Here is a 20,417-nt window from a genome sequence, read left to right on the forward strand (position 1 = left end):
GGTTTTACCTTTTAAAATTGTTTTTAATCATATTTTTATATTGGTTTTATTTTTTATTCAGTCATTGGTGGAACTAAGGATAATATTAAATATTGTTTTTAATATTGTTGTGCAGCACTTTGGAAACATTTGTTGTTTAAATGGGCTATACAAATAAAATGGATTGGATTGGAAAATGCAAATGTTCACAGGTTCACAACTAAAAATTATGACAACATCCCTATTAAACCAGTAATACAATTGTTGTGTGACTTGAATGTTCATCATCTTCTATTTGTTGCATATGTATTTGTATTTAGTAATGATGGAAAAACATTGCTGCAGTGAGTGTGTGGCACAGTAACTGGCTGTATTGACACGGTTCTGGTGTTTCCTATGGGTGCCATGTGCTGGTTCTAAATAGTCACTACATTTGACCTGAAAATAAAATTAATGGCAAATATAATTATTATAGTTTGTTTTTTACGAATATCTACGTAGACCTGAATATGAGGCGAACAGTGAAAATAGTAAACAGGACACGAAAAACATTTACTTTATTAGGTGCTATAAGATAAAAGATCTCATTGGGGATTTTTATTTTTCCTTAGTTAGCGACGAAAACTGAGGTCAAACGCAGGACTACCCACTTAAATTCTTATAAAAACAAGCGGTCAGTCTTCAGCCGAAAGAAAATAAACAGTTTGTTGCTTCAGTCAAATGACACAGCAGCTGTATACACCACGTGTTCTTTCCTGAAATTGACATATCGTGGTATCGAGGGAAGCATCGGGGGCCTTGCCTTGAACTGTCCCTACATTATGTAACTGGGAATTTAGGATTATCATCAGGAAAATAACTGAAACATGAGCCACAACAAATTCTGTGAACTCAAAAACTCACTTTCAGTGATAGAAAAAAAAGTGAGTCCTGAGTTTCAACTTTAATTCCATTAGTGTACTTATATTGTGTATTATATCAAATCAGGCAGAGGTGGAACAAAATAAAGTGAAAGTGAGACTTGGTGCAGTGCAAGTGATCAAACTGTCTACAAATACAGGGCTTTGACTTCTTACATCATTCACGTGAGTTGAAATCATTATTTTAGGGCACAGATTCATCCATTCATTTTTCTACCGCTTGTTCCTTTTGGAATTGCGTGGGGTGCTGTAGCGTATATCAGCTGCATTCTGGCGGAAGGCGGCGTACACCCTGGACAAGTCACCACCTCACCACAGGGCCAACATAAATAGACAACATTCACACTCACATTCACACACTAGGGCCAATTTAGTGTTGCCAATCAACCTATCCCCAGGTGCATGTCTTTGGAGGTGGGAGGAAACCGGAGTACCCGGAGGGAACCCACGCAGTCACGGGGAGAACATACAAACTCCACACAGAAAGATAAATGATTCAACTCAGGACTACTCAGGACCTCCGTATTGTGAGGCACATGCACTAACCCCTGTTTCACCGTGCTGCCCTAAAAATCAGTGCAGTTATCCGTTCTTCTCCAAAAAGGCATTTAAAACGCGCAAACGAGTACTTTTACTGTACCTTTGCTTTTGATAGAGCTGTAAAATGCATGTTTTCTCAAGTCCACCTGTCATTCAGGATAAAACAGAGGTGTCCTGCAGATAATTTTTTAACGGAACATTCTAAAAATACTAGTAAGTGGAATAAAAGGGCGTAAAAGTTTCAATGTTTATATTTACAGATTGTAAATAATGTAAATAATTGTGTGTGACGATTGCTGACATTTTCTTCGTCTCTTCCGCGAATGAGATAAACAATACTATTTGATATTTTACGGTAATGTGTTAATAATTTCACACATAAGTCGCTCCGGAGTATATGTCGCACCCCCGAACTATGAAAAAAAAACTGTGACTTATAGTCCAAAAAATACGGTATATACTCTGATGATTAACTCGTGTGATGACTGTATTACGCTGATAGTTTATATTTGTACCATGAATTGATTAACGTGGACCCTGACTTAAACAAATTGCAAAACTTTTTCGGGTGTTACCATTTCTGTACAATTTACCAATTGTACAGAATATGTACTGTACAATCTACTAATAAAAGTTTAAATCAATCAACCAAACATTTTTGTCTTTAAGACTGTCTTTGCTTCACATCAAATATTCCACTTTGAAATATTTTTTGGGGGAAATAAAGCATATTTTGTGTGTTTGCCCCCCCCAAAAAAGGCAGTAAACAAACAAAAATAATAATAAAAACTTAGAATTGATGGATAAATCTGATGTTAATCTACATATATAAACGTTGAAAGTAAAAAACATTATACTAATATATGAGTTATTTTTGGCACAGATCATCTCCCACATTTAGCATTGACTCGTCCTTAACAAAATGCAGCAGATAAAGTTTAGTGACAAAGAATTGTGTTGGCTGGAAGTAAAAAAAAACAGTTTTCTTATGTGTGATCCTTAAAGACGGTGCGTACAAGACTGCAGTGCTGAGAATAAAGTTAAGAAGTGATAAAGCTTGCGAGCAAAAGTCAGTAAGTGTATCGTGTTACACGCTGGGCCGAGGCCGTGGCTGAGGACATAATCAGGAAGTCAAGGCTGAAGACAGCGCGGATACAAGGACGCTAGAAAAAAAGTAGAATACTTTCATGCAAATTCGGGGTCTGATTGTTTTGATGTTCCATTTAAAATGATCTTAGAAACAAGATTTTTTTTCAAGATGCAATGTTGATGTGGCGTGGTTATCTGGAGCGCAAGAAACAGTAAAGGAGCTAAAACGACTCGCTCTCTTGTTTTTCTAAACAGCAGCAGCGCACAAACATTCACACATCCCGTTTTTAGCCGGAGCTGACCTTCCCTTCGCGCAGCTGAAGATGATAAACGATGCTGTCGGCGGGGACATGTCAGCTTTAGCTAAGTGACGTTGGGGCTGAGCCAAAGATGTTGTAGAAGTGAGAGGCTTTTTACAAGGCCATTTACAAGCACCGTGGAACCTCTGAAATCGAATGTGTACATGATTGTTTTTTTATGTCTTATCTGTTTTGTTTAACTTCTTTGTGCATTTCTCTGACATGACGAATTCCTCCAAATAACAGACACATACATTCAAAAGAAGCTCGCGCATTTAGATTGGCTAATTTGTGGTTCATGCCTTATTATGTGAGAATGTAAAAAGCAGATAAACAGCAGCTGATGCACATTGACCTACATTTTGTACTTATGTCATTGTATACGAAGATGCAATTCCAAACGTGCCATGTCACATTTGATAACACCGCAATGCCTCATCGTCAGGACTGACCCAACTAAGTAGTGACGAGTCAGCTCTTGGAGGAAAAACATAAAACAAACAAACAGACAAGATACGAGCTAACTTGACCACTGTGAAAAAAAAGACATTTTTATGGTGTATTATTTGTATATTGTGTGTCGTCAGTTGATGAGCACACTAAAATATCATCAGCCCTCTGACATCTCGCATTAAACGCCAAATGAGGACATCAATCTTTTTACCTCCAGATAGAAATAACACAAGGGAAATATCACGAGCAGATAGTCTGGATGTTAGAGGTGTAGTCGTACATGTATTTGTAACGTGATATGTTTTGGTACAGATGCCTGCCCATTTCTTTCCTGGTAAACAGAAAGTGTGCCTCAATGCTTCGCGTATACTCCGTAAACAAATAGCCATTGGCTAGCAGGGGTCTTGGCCAGCGATAGTGCTAATGAGGAGCCAGAGCCTATATATAAATAGCGGCGATGTTCTTATCAACAGTGTACATTTTCAAAAGATTTTTGGATAGGGCATGGACGGTTTCAATCGCAATGTGGGAACGCCTCCGCAAACACCTTGCAGGCAGACTCAAAAAAGTGGTTATAAATGGGACTGTGGAACAAAATTCAAGCAATTTAAACCAAAGCATATTCAATAAAATGTAGACTGTAATCATCCTAAGTCCCCTTTAAGACAAAAGCAGTGTGCTGCCGTTGTTCTAAAGCAGTGGTTCTCAAAGGGGGGTACGCATAACCCTGGGGGTACGTGAGATTTTTTAAAAATATTCTAAAAATAGCAACAATTCGAAAATCCTTTATAAATATATTTATTGAATAATACTTCAACAAAATATGAATGTAAGTTCATAAACTGTGAAAAAAAAATACAACAGTGCAATATTCAGTGTTGACAGCTAGATTTTTTGTGGACATGTTCCGTAAATATTGATGTTAAAGATTTCTTTTTTTTGAAGAAATGTTTAGAATTAAGTTGATGAATCCAGATGGATCTCTATTACAATCCCCAAAGAGGGCACTTTAAGTTGATGATTACATCTATGTGTAGAAATCTTTATTTATAATTGAATCACAACAAGTTTTTAGTTATTTTTATATCTTATTTTCCAAATAGTTCAAAAAAGACCAAAACAAATGAGCAATATTTTGCACTGTTATACAATTTAATAAATCAGAAACTGATGACATAGTGCTGTATTTTACTTCTCTATCTCTTTTTTACAACCGAAAATGCTTTGGTCTGATTAGGGGTTACTTGAATCAAAAACAATGTTCACAGGGGGTACATCACTTAAAAAAGGTTGAGAACCACTGTTCTAAAGAAATAGGGAACATGACTACAAACTGGAACTATTAATGCTACACTTCAGTCAAAAAAGAACCCATCCATCCATCAATTTTCTACTGCTTATCCCGTTCGGGGTCGAGGGGGTGCTGGAGCCTATCTCAGCTACAATCAGGCGGAAGGCAGCGTACACCCTGGACAAGTCGCCACCTCATCGCAGGGCCAATACAGATAACAGACAACATTCACACACTAGGGCCAATTTAGTGTTGCCAGTCAACCTAGAACCTTTATTTACAAATAAAATGATAATATACACAGTTGAACACTGTAAACCAGAGTGCGGCCTATTGCTTGTTTTTAGTGACCCTCGAATTAAATGATTATTAAAGGGATATTATTAACCGTACCATACCATACCATACCAAGCCCTTTAAAAACAACCACAGTTGAAGAACATAGGGTTGTACACTACAAATAAATAGAGGCAAAGCACAGACTAAAAAATAACATTTAAAACAGAAGTAAAATACACATTGAAAAAGCAAATACAAATTATCCTAAGAACAATTTGTTATATAAAAGCAGTTAAAAAGATGAAAACAGTTAAAAAAGTTAAAAACAGTTTATAAAGTCTCATGCTGGGTTAAAAGCCAGTGAATACAAATGGGTTTTAAGAAGGGTCTTAAAAGTAGCCAAAGAAGGGGCCTGTCTCACATGGAGAGTTTGGGACCCGCAACAGAGAAGGCTTTGTCCCCTCGAAGCTTGCGCTTTGATTTGGGAACCTCCAGGATCAGCTGATCAACTGACCTGAGGGACCGGGTGGGAGCAGAGGTGGAACACCTCAGAGAGGTAAGGTTAAAATTAAAGTTAAAGTACCAATGGTTGTGGGGAAAGACCAAGTAAGGATAAAAAAAAAAAAAAAAAGAGTAAAATAATTTTAAAATGGACTGTGAAAGACACAGGCAGCCAGTGGAGGGAGGCTAAAACAAGAGTAATGTGCTCTCTTTTTCTTGTGTTGGTTAAAAGTCGGGCAGCTGCATTTTGGGCCAGCTGCAGACGTGAGAGGGAGGATTGACTAATTCCAAAATACAAAGAGTTACAGTAATCCAGCCGAGATGTGATAAAGGCATAGGATTACTGTCTCAAACTGTTGCCTTCTAGAAAGAAGGTTTTTAACCTTGTCCAGCTGACGTAAATTGAAAAAAGTTGGATTTCACCACTGTGCCAATCTGACGGTCCAATTTAAAATCACTGTTCACACGAAAGCCCAGGTTGGTGGCCACAGGCTTAACGTGCAAAGCCAAGGGGCCAAAGTCAAAGTACCACTAGGTCCAAACACGATTACCGTAAACATAGGGAACTGTTACACCCTCACTGAGTGTGTTGGTTAACAATGGAATTTAGAAAAAAATATTTGAAAATCTTTTTCTTTGTTGACCTTTTCCCGAGCTTTAAACAAATCTAGGGCCGGGACGATTTGTTGACTACCATCCATCCATACATCTTCTTCCGCTTATCCGAGGTCGGGTCGCGGGGGCAACAGCCTAAGCAGGGAAACCCAGACTTCCCTTTCCCCAGCCACTTCGTCTAGCTCTTCCCGGGGGATCCCGAGGCGTTCCCAGGCCAGCCGGGAGACATAGTCTTCCCAACGTGTCCTGGGTCTTCCCCGTGGCCTCCTACCAGCTGGACGTGCCCTAAACACATCCCTAGGGAGGCGTTCGGGTGGCATCCTGACCAGATGCCCGAACCACCTCATCTGGCTCCTCTCGATGTGAAGGAGCAGCGGCTTTACTTTGAGTTCCTCCCGGATGGCAGAGCTTCTCACCCTATCTCTAAGGGAGAGACCCGCCACACGGCGGAGGAAAATCATTTCGGCCGCTTGTACCCGAGATCTTATCCTTTCGGTCATGACCCAAAGCTCATGACCATAGGTGAGGATGGGAACGTAGATCGACCGGTAAATTGAGAGCTTTGCCTTCCGGCTCAGCTCCTTCTTCACCACAACGGATCGGTGCAACGTCCGCATTACTGAAGACGCCGCACCGATCCGCCTGTCGATCTCACGATCCACTCTTCCCTCACTCGTGAACAAGACTCCTAGGTATTTGAACTCCTCCACTTGGGGCAGGGTCTCCTCCCCAACCCGGAGATGGCATTCCACCCTTTTCCAGGCGAGAACCATGGACTCGGACTTGGAGGTGCTGATTCTCATTCCGGTTGACTACCTTGCGTTGATAAAAGATGGCCGTGCACGGAGAAAATTATTCAACGAGTGGTGTTCTAAATAATCCAACGATTATCATCGGCCAATTTCTGTGGAAAAGTTTGCGATAGCCAGATCACAAAAAATGATCACTTGTGGTTCATGCCATGCAGCTTGGTCGTTTTGCTGACAACATCCATACTCAACGCAAGTTAATATGACCACAACTGCGGAAAATAAAATAACATTTCTCATAAGATTTAATATCACTGGAACTAGGGAAAGAGGCTGAAAATGCACACATCGAGCAAGAGAGCAGTAGACGAGAAGAAAACATGCTTATGCTGAGACAGCTTAAAATATGAGTATAATGGAAAAACAAGTGGACTTTACATGGTTGTTTGAGTCCGTTAAATCAAAGGTATTTCCAATCCGCAAAGTATGTGAAAAATAACTTGTAAACATCCACAAAATGCCACAATTTGGGACGGACATTTTGAATATTCCTTAGATTTGGGGTCGGATGACGTCACAGGGCAAATTAATCTGTACTCTGTCCATGGAAATATGCAAAAATTGGAAAGAGGTGTGCTGTTTATCATTCACAATCCCTATGTAGGACAAGAACATATGTTTTTATTTATTTATTTAAAATCGTGGGAAAACTTTTTTTAAAAAAAGCTAATAATTGGGTCAATGGAGGCTCCTCCTTTACACCCACAAAGCCCTCTAACCACCCAAAACCGGACAACAATTTACATGTCGCAACCTAAATATTTACCAAATATTAGCGATATTGTTATTATAAGCGCTAATGCAGGCAAAGTATTTTTTAGAGAGCGTACTAACCCTCTGCTGAAATCATTGAGCCGGCCAGTGCCCTGTGCTGCCATGCAGATCACAGCTGTTTTGAAGTTAGTTTTAGATTATAACTCATGCCTCACACCTGGATAATAGGAGGATTTAGCCATAAATAGAGAATTTGTTCATATGTGACATTCAACTTATACCCAGATATGGAAACAAAGACATGGCAACCGAAGACGCACCTTTCGTGTGGATTATGAATAACCTATCAGGATTATGAATAACCTATCAGTTGACATCCCAGTCAGAGCAGACATTGTACAGTAAGTGATCATGTTATTATGTTTGTGGTTTGTATTTCTTGTTTAGCCCTTAGCAACAGCTACAAAATGCTATCGTGGTTCACTGAAGCTGGATCGGTTTAACACACAGCTTCTAAATTTTGTAGATCATCCTATATATATATTAAAGCTAAAAAATATAAGGTTCTGGATCATAATTTCGCACAAAGAAATAGTCTGCGTTATTAGCATTGTTGTTTTCTGGCAAAGCGATCTGTGGTTGACACCAGGATTACATGGCCGCCCTGCTCATTATCTCTCAAAATAGTTCAGGAATCCCTTACATTTATACTATTTTGATCATATCTATATACTTACATTTGTAAGTCTTTTAGTGTTATTAATCATATATAAATAATGATAGCTTCAATACAGAGGCAACTTTTTATTCCATTATACTGGTACTTTAAAACGACAGTAGAGTAAGTGCTTAGTTAACTTTATCAAACACGTAGATTGAACCACAGGAAATTAACAAATAGACAAAAAAATGAGTCCAGAAATAGAATAATATTAAAACAACACATGCAACTGGTGTGCTACGTTGTTGTGTACCAGGGAAGGGTGGATTGATCCATGAATCGATGCTGTTGATGCCAAGAGTAGGACAACATATGAGTGAATAATGTAAAAGTTTAAATACTTAGTTGATACCAGCGACCCAGAAAAGGGACAAGCGGAAGAAAATGGATGGATGGATGTTACAATGCATTCATGTGTTTCTCAGCTGATTATAATTATGATTAATAATTCTGATTAATAATTAAAAAGCACAATCATTCAGTGTTCTTAAATATTTCAAAGTTAAATGTAAATGTATTAGTTAACTTCCCAAAAAGTAAGGCAATTGTAGGGTTCCCTTTTCAGATCATATAGTCAATATCTCTCACTATAAATAAATAATACAATTTACAGTTCATACATGTGACCATGTCAGCTGATATCACATCTATCAGAATTGGCAGCATAAAACCCTGACCAGAACAACCTTAGATGTCATCGTAGAAATTGAGCCTTTTGAAGTGCTCTGTAAACTGCAAATTACGAATAACTTTTCACAGCAGCACACTTAAAGAGGCATCAAGAGCTATTCTCCAGTAAGTAATTTTGTTTTGTATTTCTGTCCAAACAACATGCATTTAAAGCCTCTAAATACAAGACAATTTGGTTATTGTTGTACTACTACACTAAAGAATCCGTGACAAAAAATGTAATCTGTAGATTAATCTCTATTGTTGACTAATTGATTCACAAAATAATAAGGTGGTCTCAAGGTGATCCGTTTGATTTCTATGCACCTCTGAAGTCTCTCCGGCTCAACGTTCACATTTTCTTCTATTCCGCAGGCCTCATGGAAAAAACACAATTCTTTGGAGCGACTTTAACTGTAAAAGATGAAGATTAAAACGGGGGATTTTATGGATTTGAAATGACTAAGTGCTGCCAAGATGCAAGGTGAGCGTGTTCTCAGGTCTTATTACAACAGGAGGTGACAGACTCTACTGTCAGTCAGGCAGCAGACAAACAACTCAGCCATGGTTAATGTTGACTCACTGGATGCTGGCAGTTTATTTCTGAACTGTCACAATCCGCCAGATGTCAAGAGAGTAGACCTCACTTCTGTATCTGCTTCAGAACACTGGAAAAACTCACAATCTCAACAAGTATATAGTTCTAATTTCTAGTCAAAAATCACAATCTCAACAAGTATTTATTTCTAATTTCTAGTCAAAATATCTAAACAACAAACAAGTCACAATATGCTGGGAGTTTATTTCTGAACTGTCACAATCCGCCAGATGTCAAGAGAGTAGAACTCACTTCTGTATCTGCTTCAGAACACTGGAAAAACTCACAATCTCAAGTATATAGTTCTAATTTCTAGTCAAAAATCACAATCTCAACAAGTATTTATTTCTAATTTCTAGTCAAAATATCTAAACAACAAACAAGTCACAATATCTGAACTGTCACAATCCGCCAGATGTCAAGAGAGTAGAACTCACTTCTGTATCTGCTTCAGAACACTGGAAAAACTCACAATCTCAACAAGTATATAGTTCTAATTTCTAGTCAAAAATCCCAATCTCAACAAGTATTTATTTCTAATTTCTAGTCAAAATATCTAAACAACAAACAAGTCACAATATGCTGGGAGTTTATTTCTGAACTGTCACAATCCGCCAGATGTCAAGAGAGTAGACCTCACTTCTGTATCTGCTTCAGAACACTGGAAAAACTCACAATCTCAACAAGTATATAGTTATAATTTCTAGTCAAAAATCACAATCTCAACAAGTATTTATTTCTAATTTCTAGTCAAAATATTTAAACAACAAGTCACAATATCATGAATAGTAATTTTTCAGTTAGACATAAGAGCTTGTTTTTAGGCAATAGATTTTCTGAGGAAAAAAATACTACTTTGAGAAATGTATTAGACATAGAACTTTACAATACCGGTTAGTAGGTATAGCTAAAGAAAATTATTTGTACTGTGTACATTTTCAGAATGTGCTTGTCCTATATTTGGCCAAAATAAAACAAAGAAAACAATTTTGAAATTGTCTTTATTTTTCGGGCTGGTGTGGGAATAGATTTTCCTGAGCGAAAATGAGTTTGACACCCCTGACATAACAGATTAGTTCTATTTATATCAAAACGTAGTGGGTGAACCGGCGTGGGATGTATTGGGTTCCACCTTGGAGTTCCCAATGTAAGTCACAAGAAGTCTGTCCTTTAATGTCAGTGACTAGTGACCCTTGAATACATGACAGATGTGCTTCTGTAAAACATTAAGCTGTTTAAAAAAAAAACAACCTTTATACAGTTTACATATTTTTTTAGCACATTTTAAGAATTTCAATGACATTTATTTACAAGTAAATTATTTCTTTGTAAGCATTAATGATTGTTTTTTGGTCCAGCCAGAGTGACCATGACATTTGAAAGCCAATTAGTTCGTTCTCGGGTCACAGCTATCGAACAATGTGTGGCGGTTCAAACCGAGCAACTTATCCTCATACTTTGGGTCAGCGATGATCAAATGCTCTGCTAATGTCGGCTGTGGACCAGAAAGCCTACATTACAGCATTAATCCCTGCAGGCAGACAGACGGTCATCTTAGAGGACCAACACACAAACACACTAATGCCAACTGCAACAAGACTTAAAATATCCAGAGAGTCTGGCCAGGATGGTTTTAAATATGTCTATGCTAGTAAACCACAGAACGTCTTCTCTCACTCACTCACTCACGCACACACACTCACTCACTCACTCACACACACACTCTCACACACACACACACACACACACACACACACACACACACACACACACACACACACACACACACACACACACACACACACACACACACACACACACACACACACACACACACACACACACACACACACACACACACACACACACACACACACACACACACACACACAAACACAAACACAAACACAAACAAATCCCTCCATGTTGTTCCACAAACAAGGCATAGACCGCAAAGATGCAGAGAACGGGGACGGGAATCCTCTGTAAATATGTAGATGTTATTCAAGAGCGACGTTATCATAACACACAGTTGATCCAACACAATTGTGATTAATTGAGTCAACATTGAGGCTGGCATTTATGCCGAGTGGACACTTTGTCTCTGTCATAAAACCTCTTCTTAACAAATGAATGTGTGAGAAAGTACAGTTTAGAAAAATCAATGCTCGCTGGATTACTGTCTCCAATCATCTTTAGTGCCAGCAGGGGGCAGGAAATTGAGGCATGCACGCACGCAAATCCTCACACCCAGATTGCTTCAACTAAAGAAACTGTTTACATATACGTGTGTTTGTTAGCAGGATTACTGAAAAAAAACAACACTCAACTATATGATGATGAGGTGGGACAATGGGCCATGAAAGAACCAATGTAATTATCAGTTCAATTCATATCAATTCCTTTGTATTAATTTCTTATTGAATGATATTGCACTTAGCGCTTAATGCCAAATGACGCCGATGACTACTTAGTTCGATGCATGGTGTGAAATGTGTCATATGTGTAATGTGTATTAGTCTGAATGCAGTAATCATCTTAGAGGAGATCAGATCAGAGGAACCCGAGCTGATCTCAATGTCCCTCCCTTTAAGCGGGATCCGACTCTCCTCCCCCCTTGGGTCTATCAGGAAAAAGACTCATTATGTGGCATATCTGGTAGTCGCCATGAGTCCACCATGCCTGTCTGACCCACAGTATACCTACAGTCTGCAGTTTACTTTCAAAAACACTTTGTAGTCTGTTTACGAACTGTCAATGTATATAACGCTAATATAACTTCCCCAAAACCAAACACAGAAAGCTTTTGTCCGAATTCAAAGCTGAGTATCCAACAAAGGCCGATGACATCATGCAAAATGACAATCTTTTCGAAAACTTTTACAAGTTCCCCCAAGGTTTTTTAACCCAACATTTTGTGGTACTTAAACCGGAGCCCACTGCTGTTAAGTTGTCAAGGTTAGGGCTTGCGTTAAAATAGAATCACGCAGCAGATTTCAGAACATCATGACAAACTTACGAGCAGCTGAAAAGATTAATGATCTACTGAATATGAGTAGGGACACACATCAATCTCAACCTTAAGCAACTTGCTTTTCATCGTGATAACACTCTTTTAAGGATACTTATTGTGTTTAAAGGGGTACTGCACTTTTTTTGGACTAGTGCCAATCCTTCAGTCCCTATTTAAGACAAGAACACTTGTTTTTTTATGCACTCTAAATTGTAATATACAGCAAGTATAAACTGGCTAACAATGAAGCTAATGGGAGTCACTTATTGTGCCCCCAAAAAACCCCCCAAAACAATTTACATGTCGTGACCTCCATATTAACCAGTACTTTGTGATCAATTTTGTAGCTATTGAAATACTGTACTGAGCTGGTGAGCTGCTACATCGCCTCTGAGTTGGTGAAACTTCATTCTAGATGATAAATCATGCCTCTCACCTGGATAATAAGAAGTTGTGGCCATAAACCGAAAATTTGGCAAAATCTGACATTCAATTTAGACGCGGAGATGGTGAGAAAAACACAAAAAGACGCTCGTTTAAGCCCACTTTTTTTTTTTTTTTACCTGCATGAGCATTATGATTAATTCTTCATCTGAACGGGAAGATACAGTATAAACAGCCCATCAGTTGGCAGTCCAGTCAGAACAGATATTTTACAGTAAGTGACTGTTTTTAATATGTTCGTAGTTTGTATTTCTTGTTCAGCACTTAGCAATATTGCTACTTGCTGGATCTGCTTATCACCCAGCTTCTAAAACATGGAGATCATCCTCCTCATATCCAGGCTCAAAAATATAAGGTTCTTGATCATCATTTGTCCCATGAATAGTAATGTTTATGCTTGAAATAAGAAAAATACATAAATATTGAATGTTATTGTGAATAAGCGTCTTTTCGAGTCGTTCTGGCCATTTTAGGGTCCTAATTGTCTATCAAAATGTACCAACTTGTCGGAATGCCTACTCCGGCTTATTCTGTCCAGGTGAGATACTGTATTTTTTGGACTATGAGTCGCAGTTTTTTTTCATAGTTTGGCCAGGGGTGCGACTTATACTCAGGAGCGACTTATGTGTGAAATTCTTAACACATTACCGTAAAATATCAAATAATATTATTCACGTAAGAGACTAAACGTATAAGACTTCATGGGCTTTAGCAATTAGGAGTGACAGATTTATTTGGTAAACGTATAGCATGTTCTATATGTTATAGTTATTTGAATGATTCTTACCATAATATGTTACATTAACATACCAGGCACCTTCTCAGTTGGTTATTTATGCATCATAAAAGGTACACTTATTCAGCCTGTTGTTCACTATTCTTTATTTATTTTAAATTGCTTTCAAATGTCTATTCTTGGTGCTGGGTTTTATCAAATAAATTTCCCCCAAAAATGCGACATATGTTTTTTTCCTTTGTGCATTTTCGGCAGGTGCAATTTATACTTTGTAGCGACTTGTACTCCGAAAAATACGGTACATGATTTATGATCTACAATAAACTTACAGGGAGCAAAGAAGTGAGGAAGCAACAGACCTCTTGATGATGCAAGCATAGGTAGACATGATAGTAATCATGTCGCAGCTATAAATATTTTGTCTGCGTTAGCTCTTATATCAAATATATATATATATATATATATATATATATATATATATATATATATATATATATATATATATATATATATATATATATCCATCCATCCATCCATTTTCTACCGCTTATTCCCTTTCGGGGTCGCGGGGGGCGCTGGCGCCTATCTCAGCTACAATCGGGCGGAAGGCGGGGTACACCCTGGACAAGTCGCCACCTCATCGCAGGGCCAACACAGATAGACAGACAACATTCACACTCACATTCACACACTAGGGCCAATTTAGTGTTGCCAATCAACCTATCCCCAGGTGCATGTCTTTGGAAGTGGGAGGAAGCCGGAGTACCCGGAGGGAACCCACGCATTCACGGGGAGAACATGCAAACTCCACACAGAAAGATCCCGAGCCTGGATTTGAACCCAGGACTGCAAGACCTTCGTATTGTGAGGCAGACGCACTAACCCCTCTTCCACCGTGAAGCCATATATATAAAATATATGGGGCTTCACGGTGGAAAAGGGGTTAGTGCGTCTGCCTCACAATACGAAGGTCCTGCACTCCTGGCTCGAGATCTTTGTGTGGAGTTTGCATGTTCTACCCGTGAATGCGTGGGTTCCCTCCGGGTACTCCGGCTTCCTCCCACTTCCAAAGATATGCACCTGGGGATAGGTTGATTGGCAACACTAAAATTGGCCCTAGTGTGTGAATGTGAGTGTGAATGTTGTCTGTCTATCTGTGTTGGCCCTGCGATGAGGTGGCGACTTGTCCAGGGTGTATCCCGCCTTCCGCCCGATTGTAGCTGAGATAGGCGCCAGCGCCCCCCGCGACCCCAAAAGGGAATAAGCAGTAGAAAATGGATGGATGGATGTATAATAATTTGTTATATTCTTATTTTACTGTTATATTTGAATTCCCATTGTTGCTTTTTACTTTTATTCTTATTGTAATATCTTTCTATTTTGTTTCCATTTATACCCCCATTATTTACTTTTTAAATTGATCTCAACTGTACACTGCTGCTGGAATTTTTATTTTCCTGAAGGAACTCTCCTGAAGGAATCAATAAAGTACTATCTGTCTGTCTGTCCGTCTATCTATCTATCTATCTATCTATCTATCTATCTATCTATCTATCTATCTATCTATCTATCTATCTATCTATCTATCTAATACCAATATCACTAATATTTGGCTAATATTCAAGTCACAAAACAAATATATTGTTGGTGATTGTTGAATGGTTATTTATCAGAATTTATGAGCAAAAAAGTGGAGGTCCTTCTGGCTCCGCTTTAAGTGGACTTTTATTTCCATCCATCCATCCATCATCTTCCGCTTATCCGAGGTCGGGTCGCGGGGGCAGCAGCCTAAGCAGGGAAGCCCAGACTTCCCTATCTCCAGCCACTTCGTCTAGCTCTTCCCGGGGGATCCCGAGGCGTTCCCAGGCCAGCCGGGAGACATAGTCTTCCCAACGTGTCCTGGGTCTTCCCCGTGGCTTCCTACCAGCTGGACGTGCCCTAAACACATCCCTAGGGAGGCGTTCGGGTGGCATCCTGACCAGATGCCCGAACCACCTCATCTGGCTCCTCTCGATGTGAAGGAGCAGCGGCTTTACTTTGAGTTCCTCCCGGATGGCAGAGCTTCTCACCCTATCTCTAAGGGAGAGACCCAAACTCATTTTGGCCGCTTGTACCCGTGATCTTATCCTTTCGGTCATGACCCAAAGCTCATGACCATAGGTGAGGATGGGAACGTAGATCGACCGGTAAATTGAGAGCTTTGCCTTCCGGCTCAGCTCCTTCTTCACCACAACGGATCGATACAACGTCCGCATTACTGAAGACGCCGCACCGATCCGCCTGTCGATCTCACGATCCACTCTTCCCCCACTCGTGAACAAGACTCCTAGGTACTTGAACTCCTCCACTTGGACTTTTATTTATGTTTATTTAATACTTAGGATGCATTGAAAATAAACATAAATCTGTCGTCATGTCTTTCATAATGATTGCGAACAATAGGCAACATTCCAAAACAGTGCAGTTCCCCTTTAAAGTTCTGTTATTTTAGAATATTGCTATTGTGTACAGAAAGCTACTAATTGTCATGCAATTAAAGGATTTCATGTTGCACTTTGTTTTGGAGTGATGTCCCCTAAAGACCACACAATACGGAGCGCTCACCTGTCGGCAGGATTATCCGTGTGTGTGCGTTGCGGTGAGTTTGGGGAGGCAGGACCCTCGTCGCCATCCTGAGGCAGCTCTTCGCACTCCGCCTCGCACTTGTCGTCGTCCAACAGCTCTGTGATCTGAACACAAGACAGGTTATAAAGTTGCAAACTTAGTTGTTCACAAAGCTACGGTATGCAAAAATAAGTTATCGTAACAACGCTTTAAAAAAAATTGGAAAAATGAGTAATTATGGGTACATCATTGAGGTGCAGGTATGTGACAGTGATATTTTACAACGGAGCGAGAAGGCGTCCACAAAGGCAAAAAGGTCACAGTTGTTGCGTTTGTCTACTTTACAATTTGCCCGTAAAGGTGTGATGTAAACTTCTGCCATGAAACAACCTTCTCGTCTGATGTAACTTAGCTTTGACATTTAGGGTGTTGGGATGGACTACCGTTTCATAACACTTCTAAATATAAACGTCCAACTAGCAGGTGAACGGGCGGGGGAGGAAGAAGATGGAGGCAAGGGGGGGGGGGAGACCAGAAGACAAGACAACAAAAAGGAGGGCATGTCAGATAATATACATTTTGGTAACAAGAAAACAATACAAATTGTTGTATTATGTAGGGATGCACCGAATAATCGGTAACATGGCAAAAAAAGCCACATTCGGCCTTCGGTGGAATGAGTTAAATGCAAGGCCGAATAGTGGCGTGTGACGCAATGACGCAATTTTTTTTGACGCGGTGACGCAATCAACCAACGTGCAGTGACGTGGTGACGTTGTAACCGGGCGCCTTCGGAAAAATATCAGCAGTGTGGAGATATTTTAAAGTGTCGGAAAGTGACAAAAGTATTGCAGTTTGCAACGAATGTTCAGCCAAACTGTCTCGAGGAGGTGCCTCGTGGCCGACGTCTTTGAGAGGGCGAAAAAGTTTGCGACTGACAGTGCCAAAGCAAACGGAATTACAAAGAAGGTAATGGAGTTTATGGCTTTGGATGAACAACCCTTTAGTGTTGTGGAGGACATTGGCTTTCGGAGACTCATGGAGCACATTGAGCCCCGTTACACGATACCGAGCAGACGGTATTTCTCTGATGTGTGCTCTTTACATTGTGTGTGCTGTTTACATTATTAGCCTGTTGTGTAGGCTACCTGTATAAGTGTATGAGGTTACAAGCACACACTTATTGAGATTTAGTGGGGCCTCTGTTTACATTATTAGCCTGTTGTGTAGGCTACCTATATAAGTGTATGACGTTACAAGCACAAACTTAATTGAGATTTACTTGAGCCTTCTGTTTACATTATTAGTCTATCTACTGTGGCTAAGCAGACTTTTGCCAAAAGGACAATAATTCATTTGTTGTGGGTTTATCCATTTTAATGCACTTAATTTTTTTTTGGAATGCATGTTTTGTTTTAAGGCCTAATATAAATGAAAAACTTTGTGCTTTTTTTGAAAAGCAAAGGCTACTGGAATATTAAAAAAAATGTCAATATTCAATAAAAAAATACTTTATTTAAAAAACATGTCTAAAAATGTATTCTAGGCTATTTATGCAATATAAAAAAAAAATGTGAAAAACTGCATTTATTATTCGGTATTCAGTATTCGGCCTTCGGCAAAGTGTTTAAATTTATTCGGCTTCGGCCGCAAATTTTCATTTTGGTGCATCCCTAGTATTATGGCAATTTACCATGGCTAATTACCAAAAATCATCACTGTTACAGCTGATTGAATAAACCAACAAATAAATAACAATTTAAATACTATATAAATTTGGGAATCGACACCGGTACTTTTGTGTGTGTTCATGTGGTAATAAATGTTATATTTGACACTGAGCTGATAATGGTAACTGTGCTGGTCTCATTTACAAGTCAGCAGTCGTTTCAGTTTGTCGGTGGCATGTTGCCATAGTCAGAGAGTAGTCTTTGCCATTAAATTGGCTTGTCTTTTGTGGAGCCCTTCGAACTGGGTATACTGTAAGAACTCCACTTATTACACACCAGCTGTCTGACTTTAACGTGCATCTGAGTTGCAGCGTTGATTATTAAATTTGGAGGTGTTGACGTCACAATGTCAAATTGGCAATACTAATCAGTACCATGTATATGGCATATCCATTGTACTTAGCATCGAGCTAGTGTGTTTTGATAAGTGGAGCCTTATGTTTGACAGCTTTACATGCTTTCTTTGTTGGCCTTAAAACTGCAACACTACAGAGAGGCGATCTGCTACAAATATGCCTGTTAGACCAAGTGCTTGAGCCGGCGCAGTATCTGCAACCGGACGTGACGTCCTGTGAAATAATGGTGTTACATATGGGACGGGAACTGCTACCCTTTACTACTCACATAATTTGGTCGTATAAAAGTACTGAACTGTGGACACCCATCCCTACATTTATTGTATTTTTTTGTACAATGGGGCTACATTTTAAGTGCAACTGTAGTAAGATGTATGGAGTAATTCTTTAAAGTTACAATCCCTTGTAAACGTATTTTGAATGTTTCAGCCTTGTATTGCTTTAATAAATTAAATCATGATCAGTTTAATTGTACTTATTTTGACAGGAATTTGGGAAAAAAATACAAAAAAACCCAAATGTAAATGACTAGTATTCAACCTCTTTACATCAGTATTTAGTAGATGTGCCTTTGGCTGCAATTACAGCACTGTCTGTGTGGATACAGTATGTCTCAGTCAGGCTGGCACAATTTCCTTTAAGCTCAAATTCTGTCAGGTTGCCTGGGGATCAGGCGTAAACAGACCTTTGCAAGCCAGCCACAAATCCACACAGATTGAGATCTGGGCTTTGACTTGCCCACTCAAACATTTACCCTATTATCTTCGAACCCGTTCTGTTTCGCTTTTGCTGTATGCCTTGGGTCATTGTATTGTTGGAAAAAAGTGTTGTTCTTTTGTAGGTTGAAACAGATTGTTGTCCAGGATTTGACGTTCCTTCTGCAGAGAATCATCCCCGCAACATGATGTTGCCAGCACTATCCTTTAAAATCTCATTCTACAAATTAAATTGACCATGATTTCATTTATAGAAGTAAGAAAAGGCTGAATAATTCATACAAAATACACCAGCATGTCAAATTTAAACATTCACTTTATGCAGGAGGTGGGCGTCAATGAAGGTGTTTTTTTATGATTTGCATATGTTTTTTTACAGTCCTTAAGTCACATTTCATGTTGTATATCTTTGTTTTCAAGCCGGTAAAGTCAGATGCAGTGTATACCAAAATGTAGGTTTGGGGGCATGGCCTACGGCGAGGGGAATATTTCTGTGTTAATCTGTCGCCAACAAAACACATTAGCTTCTTTTCCAGTATCCGGTTTGTCCTCTCCTCTATTCTCCCCTACACTCGGCTCAACAGCAAACCCATCTGCTGCTGTCTGCAGAGTCGCTATGGCAACATCATCACTCCAGGATTCTGATTGGCTGCTGGGAGATTCTTGCGTCGTCACATCCAGACACAAGGATGACTCACTGAACTCCACTATGCCAGCGTGCAATTAGGCCAAATACATTTTTGTCTTCAAACTACTTGTACTGATTGTGTTTTTTTTTGTTTTCACCTGATAAGCATTTCTCCCACACACGATCTTTGCATTCATGCATGTGCGCCAATGGTGCACGGAGCACATTACTCAGAGGGCACTACGGGAAAATAACCCTATATGTCAGCCAAGATAGCTCTCAAGTGCACCCTTTAAATGTAGCGGATGACATCTTGAGCAATGGACCTCGGGGGTATGACTCTTCCAGCTCATTCAGATGCTGTGCTGACCAAGTAATGAAAGGCAGCGTAACGATATTAGAGGACACACGCCGTTAAATCCTGGCGCCCACAGAGCAGGATGTGTTTGCAGTATTTTGAAATCACAAGAACTGCTCTATCACTGCGTGTTTCTGCACAATAAGACACCTTGATGCATGTTTGTGAGCCTGAGTCGGTCAGGATATAACAGGAGCAGAAAACAGCTTTATCTAATTTACATTAGGACACTGCCCCAAATAACTCGCCTTTACATTTTTGGGTAGTCAACACACCTGGACAAAAGTTCTGGGACATCGAATGGAGGTGAAATGCGAAGAAAACATGTCATTGTTCCATTTGTGAGGTCAGGGGT

General features: G+C 39.5%; 1 protein-coding gene and 1 long non-coding RNA gene across 8 annotated transcripts in view; one reads left to right on the forward strand and one right to left on the reverse strand.

Annotated features, from left to right (window-relative positions):
- fam13b (family with sequence similarity 13 member B) overlaps positions 1 to 20,417 on the reverse strand; it is a 116,153-nt gene that overhangs the window by 36,254 nt on the left and 59,482 nt on the right. For all 7 annotated transcript variants that reach the window (XM_061891759.1, XM_061891760.1, XM_061891757.1 and 4 more), the window contains exon 7: positions 16,275 to 16,399. In XM_061891759.1, the coding sequence (XP_061747743.1) occupies positions 16,275 to 16,399 (125 nt within the window). The remainder of the gene's footprint in view (positions 1 to 16,274; positions 16,400 to 20,417) is intronic.
- Positions 8,881 to 19,823, forward strand: LOC133545986 (uncharacterized). Its single transcript, XR_009804953.1, has 3 exons — positions 8,881 to 9,005; positions 9,255 to 9,363; positions 19,686 to 19,823. It is a non-coding gene; the product is annotated as an uncharacterized LOC133545986 (long non-coding RNA).

The sequence above is a fragment of the Nerophis ophidion genome, linkage group LG29 (assembly GCF_033978795.1).
Source record: "Nerophis ophidion isolate RoL-2023_Sa linkage group LG29, RoL_Noph_v1.0, whole genome shotgun sequence".
NCBI classification, from domain to species: domain Eukaryota; kingdom Metazoa; phylum Chordata; class Actinopteri; order Syngnathiformes; family Syngnathidae; genus Nerophis; species Nerophis ophidion.